General features: G+C 40.7%; 1 protein-coding gene across 3 annotated transcripts in view; it reads left to right on the top strand.

Annotated features, from left to right (window-relative positions):
- The window catches only part of KIAA0930 (KIAA0930 ortholog), a 53,967-nt gene that overhangs the window by 15,983 nt on the left and 21,018 nt on the right, over positions 1 to 16,966 (top strand). For all 3 annotated transcript variants that reach the window (XM_062491768.1, XM_062491767.1, XM_062491769.1), the window contains exon 2: positions 6,280 to 6,428. In XM_062491768.1, the coding sequence (XP_062347752.1) occupies positions 6,280 to 6,428 (149 nt within the window). The remainder of the gene's footprint in view (positions 1 to 6,279; positions 6,429 to 16,966) is intronic.

Genomic DNA, 16,966 nt, shown 5'->3' with positions numbered 1-16,966 from the left:
TTTGTCTGCTTTTTTCTTCCTTAAGGCCTGTCCTAGGTGAACTAGAGCCATCTCTTACACCTTTTTTTTTTATCCCAAAGTACTGTGTATTCTTTTGAAAACCAGCTGAGACCTTTCCTTTCCTGAACTTTTTCTGCAAATTGTAGAATTGGTAGTTGTGTTTGAGGATTCTCTTCACCCTGAGCCCTCCTCTCTACATTCCAAAAGTCAGTGAATACCACTGGGGCCAGGTTAAGTCCTTAAATACATGAGAGATGCATTAAGTGCTCTTAGGCACAGCAGTAATGAGCAGTACCTAAAAGGACTGTGTGGTATTATATTAATTATTCTAGCTGTGGTCTGGCTTTAATTCTGAGTAGATGCATGAAGAAGAGGCAGTTTCTCTCAAGAGGAAGAGAGGTTAAAACAGTAGGAGACACAGGAAAAGGTAGGGAAACAGATTGTAGGTTTCAGAAATTGGTGTAGGATAGCAAGACTAATTTTGTTGAGTTTGGTAAAACCACGATTTAAATGGAAAAAGCGAAGTAACTCAAAAGACACTGCCAGATGGATGAGATATAGGAAATACTTCTCTAGTGATAAATTTTTAAATAGGATAATTATGGTAACCTCTTAAAAAACATGCTTTAGAAGTCAGGATAATATGTATTTATACCTAGTAAGAGTTTTGTATATTTACGTGCCTGGACTATATGGACTTTCACATAAAATCAGCAGGTGGTGGAATAAATGTATACTGCCACTTTTTTTGTACAAAAGTTGGGGCTTTTTGCATAAGTCTGCAAAGAGATTGGTCCCTTGTCTCTGTTGGATAGATCAGATGCTGTTACTAAACCAGTAATAACTGACAGATCAACAATCTAAAGGTTTGCTCTATTCTGCTGGCCTCGGTCAAATGAGAGCAGCTTCATGGAGGAGCCTTGTTCTGATCTCTGGGCACTGGCAGTGTCTGCACTCTTCTTCTTGCTTGCCAGGGGCTAATTAGAAGGTAGAAAAACCCTAAAAAGGTAGTATAGACATACCATAATTATGTTTATTAGGAAGTCTGTGCAATGTGTTAGATTGGCACCAGCTATCCTTGCCTTTAATTATTTGATTTTCCTAGTTCAGTTCTACAGCCAAACTTCATGTTTGGGCAGATTTACACAAACCTCCGGTGCCGAGCTTGAGTGCAGGAAGGCAACCAGGGGTAGGGACTCTGGTGTTCCTGTATCCCTCTTGTGGCTGCTTTCACTTTCTGAAGCTAAAGAAAAGACTATCAATACCTGTTTTTGTTGACAGCGTTCCTTTTTTTTTTGGTCAACTTGGGTTTTTTCCTGCTGCTGGGTGGAGCAGCATCAGAAACCCTTTAGGTTCTTCATTGCTTTTCTGTAGTGGTGCTTTCTGCTGCTCTCCTTTGTACTCACCTTAATGGGCTTCTTCAGTCTCTGAAGCTGGAGAGGAAGGAGGGAAGCAGCTCATTTTCCCAGATTCAAGTGGAGGAAGGGAGGCTGAGTGCTTCCTCAGTTTAGCTAGGAGAAGGGGGAGAGCTTCTTCCATTCTACTTATCTCCAGACCATTTGATTGCATCCCACCAAAAAGTTGGGGAGATGGCACAGGCACTATGAGACTTCCTGAATTTGTAACTACACAGCTGGGGAGCCCAGTGTGCAGGTGTGGATTTCTCCTTGAAATCAGTCCTTTCCTCCCTGCAGCCAGCTTCCATACCCTTTTATTTCTTGGCCCATTTCCAGCTGTTTTCCGAATAAACATATAAGCTAGAGTTTTTCTAAGTTTCTCAAAAAAAAAAAAACTTTCTCAGGTTTTTCTAACTGGGATAATACTGAGCCTTCATCATCTTAGATTGATAGATGTGTGTGTGCCATCTTGGTGGGGTAGAATAGTTAACTCTACTTTAGGGTAAGGAGGAGGGTTGTGTCTGTGACATCTGTCTTGCACTGTTGCTGCTGTTACCATGATGCTTTCCTTTTTTAGCCAAAGTTCTGCCAGTAAAAGTTATTTCTTCTGTGTCACCTGCCTTCCAACTATTGCTTGCCACTGAACTTCTGGAAGTTCATTGGAGTCCTGTTTTTTATAAGGTCAGGCTGAAGGGACTAAGTGGTGTTCCTGTACGTAGTCATGGGAAGAAGCCTGAACTTTAGATTTCTGATGATCTGGTTAGCTGGAAACTATCTCTAGAGAGGGAACACCCATTCTGATTTTATGTGGTCATAATTGCAACCTTATAACATCAAAGGTAGCTTTAATATATGTGAGGCACTTCTTAAACTGTCCTTGCAGAATGCTTAGCTAAACTCAAAAATTAAGTACAGTGTGAATTGCTTAGAACTTTTGTCACCATGCTGGGGTTGTAAAGACCTTCATTAGTGTTTAATTAACCCCTAAACATCTAAGGATGGTTATTTTACAGATGATCACTGTGGCAGTGTTGGATGAAATGAGTTTTGTAATGTTTCACAGTGAGGAGTATCTCCTGGCAGACTAAAGGAATAAAAGCATTGGAAGAAACCTTGTCTAGCTGAAATTATTGTTCCTCTAAGCTCTGAGTGGTACATGCTAAAAAAAATATTATCCACTGAATGGGAAGTCTTTTCTTCTATTCCTTTGAAGCCAAATAATAACCTGACACTTCCCTTTATCCAATGATATTTTGGAAAACATTGAAAAAAAATCATTATTTCCTATGTGGATATGGAATCAGTTCCCTGAAATGAATGTTCACTATAAAAACCTAATAAGTAAGAAGAAAGACATTTATTGCATAGCAGTTGGCATAAATTTTACTTCTAATGAGGATAAAATACATGTAAATTAATAATCACAGTAATTGTTGTAGTTAGGATTTGTTCATGACAAAGGTCTTATAATTATATAATCAATTTCAGATTTATTAAGATTTATAGTCTGAATTCTTAATTCTATTTTATTCCTTTAGAAGCAGTATTTGCTAGGGAAAGAGTGCTTTCAGGAAGCTGACTTGCTACATGCTCTCAACTATAGATGTTTCAAATTTTCTTCTTGGCAAAGCTGGAAGGCTTCCAAGTGAAATGACCAAAATTACTGTAATGTGGGGGATCTAATGGTTTAAGGCATTCCTGAGTGGAAAAACTGGATCTAACAGTTTCTTACTTTAAATTGTAATAGATTTTCTCATTCTCAAGTTTTAAGAAGTTCTGGTTACAAATAAAAATGTTACCTCCTTTGCAAGTTAGTGCAATTTAATAGTAGATTTTAAAGGCTTTTTCTTCTTGTGTGCTGTTGCACATCCTCTCTGTTTCTACTAGAATTGCATAAAAGCAGCTGTTTTGCTGTGATTTGGCTCTTTTTGGCTTCAAGCCAAGTCCTTTAGCCACTGCAGTCACAACAGTCACAGCATCCTTAGGCTGGTTTTAATTACAGCAGAATCTGTAAGCATCTCTGAAGCATGGGGAAGAGTTTTACATCTCATCAACTGCAGGTGGGGTTGGAATTGACAGTGATCCAAGTGGCTTTAAGGGTTTCCAGGCTTTTTCCCCTGCATTTTGCTGCAGTGCTGAAGTAGGTTCAGTGCTGCAGCACTTTTGTCCCCAGGTTTTCTTTTTAGACTAAGGTTGAATCCTTGGAATCAGTTTGTCCTTGTTTTCCTCAGCCAGGGTAAAAGCACACACAGAATCCTGGTATCCTACCCAGTTCTGTTGTTCTCCTGCAGGTATGACCACCCAGAAACGTATATGCTATATATATGTGTGTGTGTGTATATATATATATGCTACAACCACCCCTAAATACTTAGGTCAGCATAGTAATTTCTGTAGTTTATAGCCTAAAACTCACCTGATGGTGTCAGCAGCTCATGGACAGTTTCTCAGAGTTCTGCCTGTACTGTAAGAATCTAGAAGTTATTAACAAAACCTTTTTTATAATGCTGGATTTAGATAACTTGATTTTGCATTATAAATCTAGGAGTGCCTTGCCTAGAGTTATTTTGTTTCCTTGTCTGTGGAGCAATGAAACCAAAGCAGTGTATTTCTGAGCACTAGAGCACTTTCAGAGATTATTCTTACAGAATGTACATTCTTTTTTGAGTTTTTCCTTTGTCTTTCTTAGAACTTCAGAGGAGCTCAGGGCAATCCTCTTTCCTCCTCTCTCCCCCATCTAATTAAGGCTGGGAATTCAGGTACTGTAACCCCATGAGATTTAGTAAGTGTCTTTGATATTATTAGTTAATCACGATGAATGTGTGCCATTTTTTGCTCTTTGCTAAATATAGAGGTGGGACTGGGTCATGGTGTCCTCGGTACCACAGGAACTTTCTTAACTAAGTTGAGCTCTGTCTTAGCTGCAGGGATTTTTGCCTTCACTATCCCAGCTGAGGGAGCTGCTTCTGAACTTTGTAGCTTGAATGCTTAGGAATCAGCTTTGAATCTCCAGCCTGCAAATGTGTCAGTGGGTAGTTTAGAGGCATTTGTCCTTGTGTCAGCAAGGTTTGTCCTTAAACCTGAACAGTTCTTTTTCTTTTCTTGATATTCCTGTGTGAGTATGCAGACCAGTGATGATCTTGTCCTTTTTCAGACTGGTTTTGTGAGTCCAAACACACTGGAATCCATTCTTGCATGGTATGCTCTCAGGTGTAACTGTTTGCTATACACAGTCCTGTTCATCTGTGCCCTAAAGAGATATTTCCATGATGAAAGTACCCAGGATCCCATATCTGATCTCTCCAGTGCTTGATTCCATTTGTCCACTGGAAAAAAAATGGATAGTCCTTAAGTACTCAAGTGTTTAGTGCAGATTTTATTCAGGATTACACATTGTGTTCCATGCTGCCTTAAGTAATTGAAACTATTTTGCTGCAGTCATGCAAATAAAGTAATTGCAGTGTAGCCTGGAATTAACCTGCACTGGGAGCTACCTACCTCAGCTTTTTTCTGTTCTTCCTCAGCTTTTTTTTTTTTTTTAATTTAATACTGTCCTGCTTGATGTTGGTTAACGTGTTCTGTGGATGGTCCATCAGTGGATTTTTATTGTGGTTTCAATATTACTTTTTTATTTATTTTGGAGATGCTTAATATTTTTCTTTCAATCACACATCTGTCTCCTAAAATTTTGACAATCTAATCTCCTGTCCACCCCAGTAATTAAAGATTGGAAGAAAGATTTTTCTGGCAAATACTGCACATGGAGTGAAGTAGGAAAATGTGCTGAGGATGTCAGCATGTCCTGTAAAGGGTAGATATTCTGGAGGAAGGGTTGGCAGTTTCATGTGTGTACATACACCTCCACCTGTCATGCTGTCCTGTACATAATAATCATCCATTGTCCCCACTGTCCATTTTAGGTTTTTGTTGTTTGTCAGCAATACAATTATTTGTAATTTTTTAGTGTTTCTCTCCTCACATGTTTAGAACAGCTTGATTGTAACAGACGGGTATCTCTCAGTAGGGCTTTGGGGAGGGGATGCAATCACTCTGTGGAGTAGTAATCAGCTCCCCTATCACCAGGCACAGTACTGTGTTCTCATCTTTGACAACACATAAGGTGCAGCACCCTTTGCTGTTTTATTACAACTAAGTGCTTTGAAGAGTTACACAAAATGTCACCTCTACTGTGCCTCCTTTCTTGGGGAGAGGCCAACTGCAGTGCTATTGCTGATGCTGATGTCATTTGTCCTCTTGAATGAGACTTTGTGGCATCTTCCTCTTCCCGTTTTTGCCATTCTCCTCCCACTTTTTATTGTGTAATTGGGATTCAAGGCTTGTGAACTCATTGTTTCCTTGAGTTGGATTTTGTTCCTTTGTCAGAGAGAGGGTGAATTAGTCACCCCTACACTGGTACATTCTTGTTCCTGTGTATTGGTTTAAGGAAGGCATCAGCTGTTAGTTCCTGAAGGATTGGTTGTAATCCCCAAGACCCCATAAGAAACCTGTTGGTACCTTGTAGCTTCAGGTCATTAAATGGAGCATGTGCTGTCACCACAAGTCTTTGAAAGTGCTTTGATGTGTGGCATTGATGTGTTCTCCCCCAGTGTGTTGGCTCTGCACTTCTCCATAGCACAGGCAGAGCCAGGGTCTGGTCCTAGGCCCTGGAGCCTAGACCTGTGCTTGTGGGGCAGAGGGGCAGATTGGTTACTGGGATGTGCTTGACAATGGCCCAAGATAAGCTGTGGGCTCAGGTCAAGTGACAGCTGGTCTGTGCACCATAGAAAAACTTAGAGCTGCAGTTCTGGTGTTGTGTTAAGCGCAAGCAAAAGTGACATCCTCATTCACAACTCTTATCTCTCCTTTCTTTTATGCCTCTTAGGATGTTTCAAAGATGACCGTATTGTGTTTTGGACTTGGATGTTTTCAACGTATTTCATGGAGAAGTGGGCTCCCCGGCAGGATGATATGCTCTTCTATGTCCGTAGGAAACTGTCCTATGTCAGTGGGGAGAGTACAGAGGGTAAAAAGGTGAGTAATGATGTATTTTAACTTGGGTAGTTTCAGGTAACATGGAATTTGGTGTTGCAGAGTACCTGACACATCTGAAGAATTGCAAATCTAGGATAAGGAATTTCCAGCTCTGCTTACCACAAGATATTATACAAAATTGATCCATAAGGAAATACCATGGTTAAGGTTGTGAACACCAGGTGACCCTGCCTTGGCAGGGGGGTTGGACTGGATGATCTCCAGAGGTCTCTTCCAACCCTCACAATTCTGTGATTCTGTAACATCAAAAGCAGTGTAAATGAGGTGCACTATCATAGACTTGAGAAAATCAGAACGCTTCCCTGCCTTTTTGGAAAGCTGATTTTTGTTGTACTTTTCAGTGATGATACTTTATAAACTTATAGCATAAGTCTGTAGGAAGGGAATAAAAAAGGAGAAGGAAGATAGTCACACTGGTATTTCTAGAAGAAAACGGTCTGAGATAACCAGAGTATCAGGAATGAACATCTGTTGGGTGTACTCAGTAGCAGAATACAAGCAACCTCCTGAAGCTGGGGTACAGCAATGACAAGCATTGGAGAAACTACTGTATTCTCATAGTCTACATTTAAGACTATATGCCCCTCGTAAAGAACTACTGTTCCTTGCAAGCACAGTCAGGTATCCTAGTGCTGCTGCACAGCTATTTCCCCATTAGAGATCTGAGAAACTTCTTAGTATTCCATGGCAGTTTTCATCTTGGGGGAAACAGAAGCAAGAGGTAGGATAGTTTTATTTATTTGCAGCCTTTTTTAAGGCTGCAGGAAGATAAATGCAGGAGGGAAAGACGGATTAATTTCCTGACACATGTAAATAATTGACACTGTTGTTGAATCACAGGTATTTGTGGATGGTGGATGTGAAAGTGTTTGTAACTAGCTATACAAGAGTTCTCTGGGTTCAGATGTGGTGATGTAAAGAGTCAGAGTTGTTGGCTCCCTTGAGAAAAAGATTCCAGAAGATTTTCCCACACTTTTGATGAAGATACAGAAAATGCACAGAATTATCTTCTCTCTTCTCCCTGGCTCTCCAACTTCCATCATGACAGCCACTAAGGAGAAGATGGCAAAATACAGTTCTTTCTCTATCAGATGAGTGGTTTAGTCTTCAGCTAGTGTATTTGGAGCTTTAAGACTTGTGGCGGAAACTTCCATCCATTCACTGATAGTTGTTTAAGTGACTATAAAAGCATCCCTGTTTCACATCAAATATATGGCTCTGTTCAGCCTGGTAAAAGTATGGGTTGTTTAATCTCTAGTCCTTCTCAATAAGGAAAGTGAATCTCAGAGACAGCCTAGTTGCTTGAATCCATTCACAGACCCCCTGATCAATCTGTTTAACTGATTCATTAGCTTAAAGTGTTGAACCACTTGTGGATAGGTGACAATGACATAAACCCTTTCATTTGCTCTCAGAGCATTATTTAGGCTTTCTGAAAGCACCATAAGTAATTTTTATTTGTGAGGAGGTTGCATAAGTGGTGGTTACTACAAAATTAGCATTAGTGAACTGTGTGCAGTAACAGCTGGGATGGGAAGTGGGCGTTATAGCACATGCAGCATTTTATAGCTCTCCTGTGGCTGACTGTATTTTGCATGGCTTCTGAGAATTGAACCTTTCCTGTGACTTTGAGGTACTTCAATTGCTTTGTGAAACTTCATAGCTGGTGATTCATTGTACTTGTTCAGCTGTCTTCCTATTTGATTTCACTCATGGGTTTTTAATTTACTTAGTAGTTTTGGACATTCTTCCTTGAAAAATGATGCCAAAATGCCAAAGTCATACTCTTACAGGGGAAGAAGATGGAGACTGTTATCTGTAGAAGCTGGATGGAAGTGCAAGCCTCCCTGCCACCCACCAAGCTGTGGGTGCTCTCATTTAGATTTCCAGGGGTAGACTGAAGGCAAATGAAGGGGGGAGTTCAGAGTTGTTTGGGGGCATTTAGAACTAGAACTGGAGCTGTACAGGAGCTGTTGGCTCCTGCTTTATGCCCGGCTGAGACAAATGGTCTGGTGATGACTTCTTCAGGGACCGCATTGAGGATGACTTTGTAGTCTGGTTGTACAGTGAAGCAAGTTCATTATAGTTCTTCCACAAATACTACTATGTATGTGCTCTGTGCTTAGCTGGCTGCTGCAGGTTTTGGCTGAAGAATGCTGGCAGAGATGACTCGTTTTCCCATGTCAGCTCAGAACATTAGTTTATGTCCATGAAAATAAGATCTGTCCAGCTTTGAGGATAGGTACTGATGACGATGACGAAAGGGGTTGAGTGGGGAGAGGCTGTTTGTCTGAATGCTGACAATGGTGGTGTTTGTTTGTGTCATTTCCATGCCCTGTATTATGATATGTGTCAGTGGGAAACAAGTGTCAATGAATCTAGTGGTTGCCAGGCTTTGGTGCTTGTCCTATGTGATTAAAAGTAGCTCCTGCTTGTGGGTTTGGGTTTTTCTGTGCTTACTTGAGCTGACAGAGTGTTGGCAATAACATTTGATTTTAAATTGTAGTGTAACAGAGGATAAGCAGAAAAAATCTGATAAGACCAGATTAGAGGTTCTGCTCATTTTTAAGACTGAATGTGAAGGACTTTGGATGCAGCTTAGTCACAACAGCTTGAAGTAATAAGTTGTACCATTTGGTGTGTCTAATAGGTGCTGGTAGTAAACTTCTCTACCATCATAAATTTTATTTTAAAAGGCCTTTTGAATTATCTGCTTTGCACTCTGCCTGGTCTCTATGTGACTTTCCATTTGCTTCTCTTTGCCTTCACACCAATTTCTAAACTAAGCATAGATGGGTGAAGCAGCAATTAAGCTCCTAATATGTGAATACCAGGGCAGAAATGCCATATTGAATTATGGGCTATATCCACTATACAGACTCTTGGATCCCGGAGAAGTACATTTAATTCTGTTTTTCCTTGGCATGTCACAATAATACTCTTGCAGTTTTTCTTTCCAAGTTTTGAAAATGCATCTTCTCTTAGTGTCTTTAAACAAAACAACAGACCCCCTGTGTCAGGTTCTTTGCAGAACAAGGCACTGCGGAGTGTAGCTTTTTGTAGCTTTTCCCAAGGTTAAGGAATTTAGCAGGGTTTTGTAAAGTGGAATCCCTTTGACTTGTCCCTCTTTATTAAATTGAGACTCAAAAACTGCTTTGCTGCTACCTCTCATGCTAGCTGATGTGACCTACTAGAAAATGTAAGCCCTGATCCTCACTTCCAAAGGGTTTTGGACATTGTAAGTTTGAAAGGTTAATGTGGTTAGACTTAGGATTATGATTTTAAAATTCTGTTAAATCAAGATTGAGTATCTCTGATTTCTGTGGAGTCCAGCTTTACTTTCTTCTGGGAATCCAGAATATGCAAGTATATAGTGTTATGCAGGCAGCTGGGAAACAAAGATAAAACTTCAGTAATAGACCAGTAGGTTGTATTCTGCCTTTCATCATGCCTTGTCACCTGAAAAGGTGCCATTTCTATAAGGCAAAGCAATAAAAAAGATAAACCTAAGATACCCTGGGCATATGTTCTGAGCTTGCCTGGATATTGGAGTTGTTCCTATTTTCTTCAGCATCCTATGAATGTGGAGGAGTAGAGATGCTGGCAAATGCACAGGATAGTCATTAGGACTGTTAAGTCTCCGAAAAGCTTAAGCTACTGATGTTGTGACTGCAACTTCAGAGACAGAACTGAAGAGAGCCATGGTTTACATGTTCATGTGCATCTGGATCTGTGACTCAACAAATACTGCTTGTGGTGTGACCAGTCAGTTTCCAAACCTATATTACTTCAGGCATGTGACTCGCACAGAAAATCACAGGATTTTCCTAACTGAATCCGTAATTCAGTTGGCTGCCTGGAAGATTCAGCAACCTGAACTCAGCATCTAATAAAAATACAAGTTTTAAGAATCTTTCATTGCTAGCTCTGTTCCAGCATTGGGGTTTTTTTCAGCATTGCAAGCAAAGAGGATGTCTTCAGAAGAGCTGTATGCTATACTTCATGACAGTCCCATGCAACTACCCAAATGCTGAAGAGAAAACAAATGACCAAAAATTGCATCTTTTTTTGCTGAATAAATTTTCTCCTTGTTCATGGGTAGTATGTGGGAACAAACAATTATTGCAACATATCCAGGTTGGTACAGAATTGGCTGTTGTGCCTCAGCTCTTCATTCTGCTGAACTTGCAGAGGTGTTGCAGTGATCAGGAGCAGTGGGTCCTTCAGTTCAGCATCCACACAATGCTTTCATTTTGAAACATGAAAAAGGAACCTTGGTGTTATCAGATTGATGCTCTGATTTTTTTTTTTTGTAAGGAGCTCAACATCTTCAATGTAAAGACCTTTCTTTTGCAGTTTCTCATGCCAGAAATCCCTGTGCTTTCTCATGCTACTTTGGTTGTCTAAATGTGTGAGCATAAAAGACCTGCTGAGAGCCTCTCTTCACTGAGAACCTCTCTTCATGATGCATTTATAAAATCATTCAAGTTGGAAGAGACCTTTAAGGTCTTCAAGGCCATCTCCATTTCCTCTGTGCTGTGGCAGATTGCTTGGAAAAAAACAGCCGAGGGAAGAAAATACTATGATGAGTGTGACAGGAACATCTTTTCCACGTGGAATGATCCAAGCTGTCTGTGACCTGTGCTATGCTTGTGACACACGTGGCAGGCTAACACCAGTCAGGGTGGTAATGCTCTCATCTTCTGCCCTATTTCCAGAGTAAATTCCTGTCTGAGACAAAGCAAGCGTTCCACTGAAATACTTTCACAGTATCACAGTCACAGAATTCCAGAGTCAGGAAGGGGTGTGGGCTGCAGGGGCATTTTTAATGAATTGCTTTATATTGCTTCCAGTCTCTGAAGAACTCTTCTTAAGCAGTCAAATAGGGTGACAAGAAAGTCCAAATCAGATGTGATTTTAATATGAATGGCCCTGAAACGTGGCAGCCAAGAAGATGCTCTGTTCTCTGCTACAGGGAGCAACTTCACTGGGAAGGGAAGAAGCCCATACCCAGTTTTCCTGTCTGATGAATTGTGCTGAATAATTTGGTACCAGAAATGCATATCTGTCTGAGTCACTGGGGAGTGGAGGGACAGAAGAGCACTGCTAGGCTGGGCTTGCATCCTGGAAAAGCTAAAATTGTCTGCTTGGAGCTCCCCAAAAGCCTTATGAAGCCACTGGTTCATCAGAGCACTTAGTGGATTTGATCTGTGGGTTACAGGCTGGTCAACTCGCTTATTAGAGGTATGAGAAGGTCTGGGTTCAGTGCTGAAATTAATATGCAATTGAATTGGACTTCTGGCATAACATCATCACATTTATAATAACATTGGTGATTAGAACTTAAATGTCTAATATCTGCACCAGGATTTTCACCCACCCTGTCTTCTGGTCACTAATGCGGTTTATGCATTTCTTATGCATACAAGAGAGATGGTTTGAAGCACACTGATTTATTACCATTCTATAATGGTAATTTTTTTTTTAAATGGTTCTTTCTCCCATGGCTGTGTGTGCTGCCTACAGAGGTATCTTCCTGAGTCCTGCTGACTGGATACTGCAGAAGGCGCACACTGTGTGTTGCTTCAGGATCTTGTGCTTCCCTAGGAGCTTCAGAAAGGCTGAAAAATGACAATACAGGAATAAGGCAACAGTGAGCAACTTGTTTCAGCACCTGAATATACAGGTTACTCTCTGGGACCTGTTTGAAAATGTTTAAATGGTCACACATGTATCTCTTAGTTTCATTTTGCAAAGCTGATTTAGCAGATCCATGGAGCATCTGGGGAATGAAAGTTGGTGGGATTCACACAGTACAAGTGTGAGGCAGCAGCAAAGATGACTTTGTCAGGATCCCACAGCCAAGTCATTCTTGCCTTGCTGATGCTGCTCAGCATATTTGAACTCCCAGCCCTGTCTTAGTCACTGTTAACCACTGTTCTGGTGCCACAGCCAGGCTAGGAATAAACAGTTTCCCCGTTCCCAGTTCTCCACCCATGTAACTTATGGTATGCACATTTTTTGCTTCCCCTTAATTTGTTTGATGACCATCTTCAAGTACTCAGACTGCTCCAGTAATCTGAACAATTTAGGGTTTTATTTTTCATCTTTTATACCTCTTCTGCTATTTCTGAAGTTACAAAAGCAGAACTAGATTTTTGGGGTCCCTTTCATCTAAGTAATTTCAATTATGGTTGGTTGAAGTTTACTTTTAATTCTGTGAGTCCTGTTAGCATTTCTCAGTTGTATAATTTACTTATTCTTATCACTTCCAAAACTTTTTCATACACAATGTGCAGATACTGAAAACAGATGTGTAGGCTTGTTAAATAATTTGTTTTCTGTGGTTGTGACTTGCCAGTCAGAAGGAATGTCTTGTGCTTCTTGAAAAGAAGCAAACAGAGTACATGCCTTGTGATGAAGTACTTTTGCAAGACCTATAATTAACTTTGTGATTTCTTTAATACTGAGATATAAACTTATATAACAATGAGAAGAAAGTGAGAATTCAGTGAGAAAACACAATCTTAAAGCAGTTGCAGGATCTAAAAAGGTTGGTTGGTGTGTGCCCTCATATGAAGAGGGCAAGCAGTTTTTTGTTCTAGTGATGAAAGGCAAAGGTTACAGGAGAGTTTTCTGTCTTTGAAGATGGAGGAAGCTGCTTTTTCTAGCTGTTTTGCCCTGCATGCCTTTTACTCTTGCTCTCATTAAGAGCTAACTGGGTTCTGACTTTTGAACTTCACCATTCAGTTTCGAACTACTCATAGACCAGTGTCTGTTCTTCCCCTGGAAGGACACTTGGCTGGGAGGAGAGGGTGCCAACAAATCAAAGTTGGGAGATGTTTGCAGCGGTACCTCATCTTCTCTAAAAGAGTTAGGATAATTAAGCAGTGTAATTAACCCTAAATTTCAGGGGCTGGACTTGACAAATCAGATCACTTCTCATTCTTAGGTAAAGTAAATGGTTAACTCCAGGGCAGTCTTAGGTCATTATGCCACTACCTGCAAACAGATCCATAAATGACAGGAGAAAGATTAGGTTGTGAGGAATTAGAGGAATTACAGCCACACTAAACCCCATGTGAATATTTGGAACAACTTTGCAGGACTGAATATCAAGAGGAATAAAGGCTACATGTGAGCTGACTTTGTTGTTTCAAGCTGGGACTCCAACTGCAGTTGTTCAGTGGACACAGTAAGGGATGCACTGTGTGGGTGCAGCTTTCTCTTAGAGCCCCAGGCTGAGTACCATCAGGTCTCACAGTCCAGTATCTAGCATTCATTCACCACTTTTTCCTGTGCTGTGCTGACACTCTGTTTGTCCATAAACAGTTGTTTTTTTTCACTTTCATCCACTAGTGTTAGTCTCTCATTGGCAGAAAGGGATTGTTGGAACCCCTTTTTTGTTAGAGGAAACACTCATTCCAGAGTGTTCTTCTCCTAAACTTTTCTCTAAACCGAGACACTAGCACAAGGAAAAGTTCCCAAAGTTTGTGATTATTTGGTTGTATAAAGGGTTGTGGGCACAGACTTCAAGTAATTGACACAGAAGCAAACTTTTCAAAATGGGTGGTTTGTCTGTAGCTGAACTTCTTGCATAGTTTGCAGTTGCTTTATTGCAGTGGGCTTTGTTTCAGCTTTATAGCTATTGTGGGTGTTGAGTTGCCATAGCTACTGGGCATTATGCTGCCTTTATGTGGGCTCCGGAGTGTGTTCTGTGAGGATCAGGTGCAAATTCTGAATAATTTATAGTATCCCAAAAAAGGAATAGGAATTTTGTCCTGGAGGGCATTCTTAACACTGTCCTCTGCTGTTACCATCATTGAAAATTTCAATAGCCGTAATCCTAAGAAAGCTTCTCCATATAACATCTGAAAGAATCTTTCTTTTTCATTTTAGGACATTGTTGCATTTTGAATACAGCTGTCCCCTTCTAAATATTATCTTGGATATAAATATTCTAGTGAAGGCTTGTCACATCAGCTTCCTTGTGTGACAGGACTGGGAGTACATCCGTTCCACAGGGCTTCTCTGCATGTTCCAGTAAATAGCAGGCTCCTTTGATTTCCTTCCCATTTAGCAGAGACAGGGATGTCACTGGTGAACAGATGCATGAGCAGATGGGTTTCCATGGCCAACTGGCCAGCCCAGCCTATGTCCTGTTGAGTATCTGTTCTCCAGCACTGCTGGGCACTGAACATGGCTCTGCACGTCTGAGGCTTCCCAGCTTGGTAAAACACAGGAAGCACAAGTCCTGGGATATTAGACCAACAACGCCCATTTTTTTTGTGGTGGTCTCTTGGTCTGAGAAAAGGCCCTTTTCCTGTGCCAAAGGGTGTAGATAGCTCGTGAGATAGTATTTTTTTTTTTCCTGAATTGCATCATGCTGTTGATATGTATAGAGAGGGAAGCCAAGAGTGACTGTTTTCTCCATGTCTGAAGGTGGGGAGTTTTGCCAAAAAAGCTTTGTGCTGCAGGGAAAGTTTTGACATGACTTTTGGCAAGTCCCTGTCTGTATAACAAACCTTGCTGAAGCTGAAGGAAGCGCTCCAGCTGGAGAGAGATATTGCTAAGATTGCAGTGTTTGTCACACAGACTTGCATTGCTACTGGTTTCAGGCACTCTTATGTACAGTGTTTCCTTTTTTTTTAATGAACTACCTGCACCTTCTCCTCAAGGGCCAGATGAGCAGGAATCACTGCACACAAACCCAGCCAAAGCTGGGTAGTTTTTGCTCAGACTGAATCTACCTTCTGCTAATCTCATCTGCTGGTAAAAACACCGTGAATTTTTTTTAAGTTTTTTCATTGCAGAAATCAATATAACCCATCCTTTCCCCATTACTAATGTATTAAATTAGCTTAGAACATTTGTGAGGCTGATTCGAACCTTAGGGTCTCCACATCTTTATCTAACATAATATTTTGAAAGTTGTAAGAGTGTGTGTATGTATTTTATGATTTTAGTTCACTTCATTAGGAACAAACCTAGTTGTATGTGAAGTGTTCAGGAACTATAGTGAAAATAAAGACACTGAAGGCCCTTTATTATTTGCATTCTAATGGAGGTACACTGCTATCTGAGGTCATCAGACCCTTTTTTAGGACACTTCTAAGTGTTCCAGTAGCTTATTATAGCTTGAAGCACCTCTGAAGCACATTCTATCAGTGATAGCCTTGGTGACGTTAGTCATGGAGATGCTGCAGAAATCCACGTGTCGCAATTGAGACGGACGCAACATGATGCTCCAAGGCTCATGTGGCAATAGCAAAACCTTATTGCTCACCACTTGCTTTTATATGATTAAAAATTGGCTGGAATCTTGGTGCCACCCAGCTCACTGACCAATAGCTGCCTCGTCAGGGATTGGCTGGTGTCCATTCTCTGCAGCCAAGTCCCTCCTCCTCTCAGTGCCCTCTCTCCCAAAGATGTTTCCTTTCCTTCACAGGTATAGGCTGATCAAGTTAAGGTCAGGGTTACTTGTGCCTATGAGGCTTTCAGGCCAGCTGTTAGCCATCACATGTATGTTTTGAGAATCCATTGGAGATACTACATTACAAAGATACTGGACAGCTGAGGTTTGGGGTGAGAATTGATGGAAAAAAAGAGACCAGTGTCTCTGGATGCCTGGCTGGGACAGATTTGTTTTCCAGGGAGGACTCAGCTGTCTGAAATCCAGCATGTTCTCCAGTCCATGGAGAGCTGTGATTCACAGAAGTCCACTCTGCCTTGACCCACAGATTGTACACCAAGGAATCCTACCCTGAATTAGTGCACAGGGAAGATGTGGTTAAAGAAAGCCCTTTTCCTGTCAATATCTGTGATAGACTTGTGGGGCGTTCCATGAAAGAGTTGTTGAGAACTGGCATTGTAATTGCTGGGGAGAAGTTGTTCATGTGTGAGTGAATTTCACCAGCAGAAAGAATTAGTGGCTGACTTCTGAAGGCAGAGGGAGGCTTAAACTTCAGTATTATGAGGTGATTAACTGTTACTTGGCTTAAATTAAAGGCTCCAGGGATACAGAGACAGGAGAGACTGAAACAGTGTCTGCTGTGCACTTGGTTTTGCTTTACCTGGTGTTACTTAAAGCTGGAGTTTTACCCTGCCATTACTCAGTCCTGCCTTCACCCTGTTTCATTCAGAGACAGGATGGCTATTGTTTCACAGGATATTTCTGGAATTGTGTTCATGTCATGTTTCTGTGCTTTTAGGCACAGAAATGCAAGTATTACCTTTGTTTGGAGATAAATCTAAATTAGATTGTTTCCCTCATCTGCTCACATCTTTAGATTTTTGTAGTTTGTGTAATTATATTGCCCAAAAAAAATCATGGATGGGAACCTTGAAAGAAATAAAAATAAACCAAAAGAAGAATAATGTCTTTAAAAAAAGAACTATTTCTACATTTAAAAATTAATGGTTAAGAACAGTGTGTTCAGTTTTCATGGTATCTGATGGTAGTGGCAGTCCTGAAATTTTACTGTTTCCCTGTTCTTTGCTGTATTTTATCTTTATTT

Source organism: Cinclus cinclus, chromosome 4 (genome assembly GCF_963662255.1).
Source record: "Cinclus cinclus chromosome 4, bCinCin1.1, whole genome shotgun sequence".
Taxonomy (NCBI): Eukaryota; Metazoa; Chordata; class Aves; order Passeriformes; family Cinclidae; genus Cinclus; species Cinclus cinclus.
Note: the sequence above shows the minus strand (reverse complement) of the source record. Positions and strands in the feature narration are given on the sequence as shown.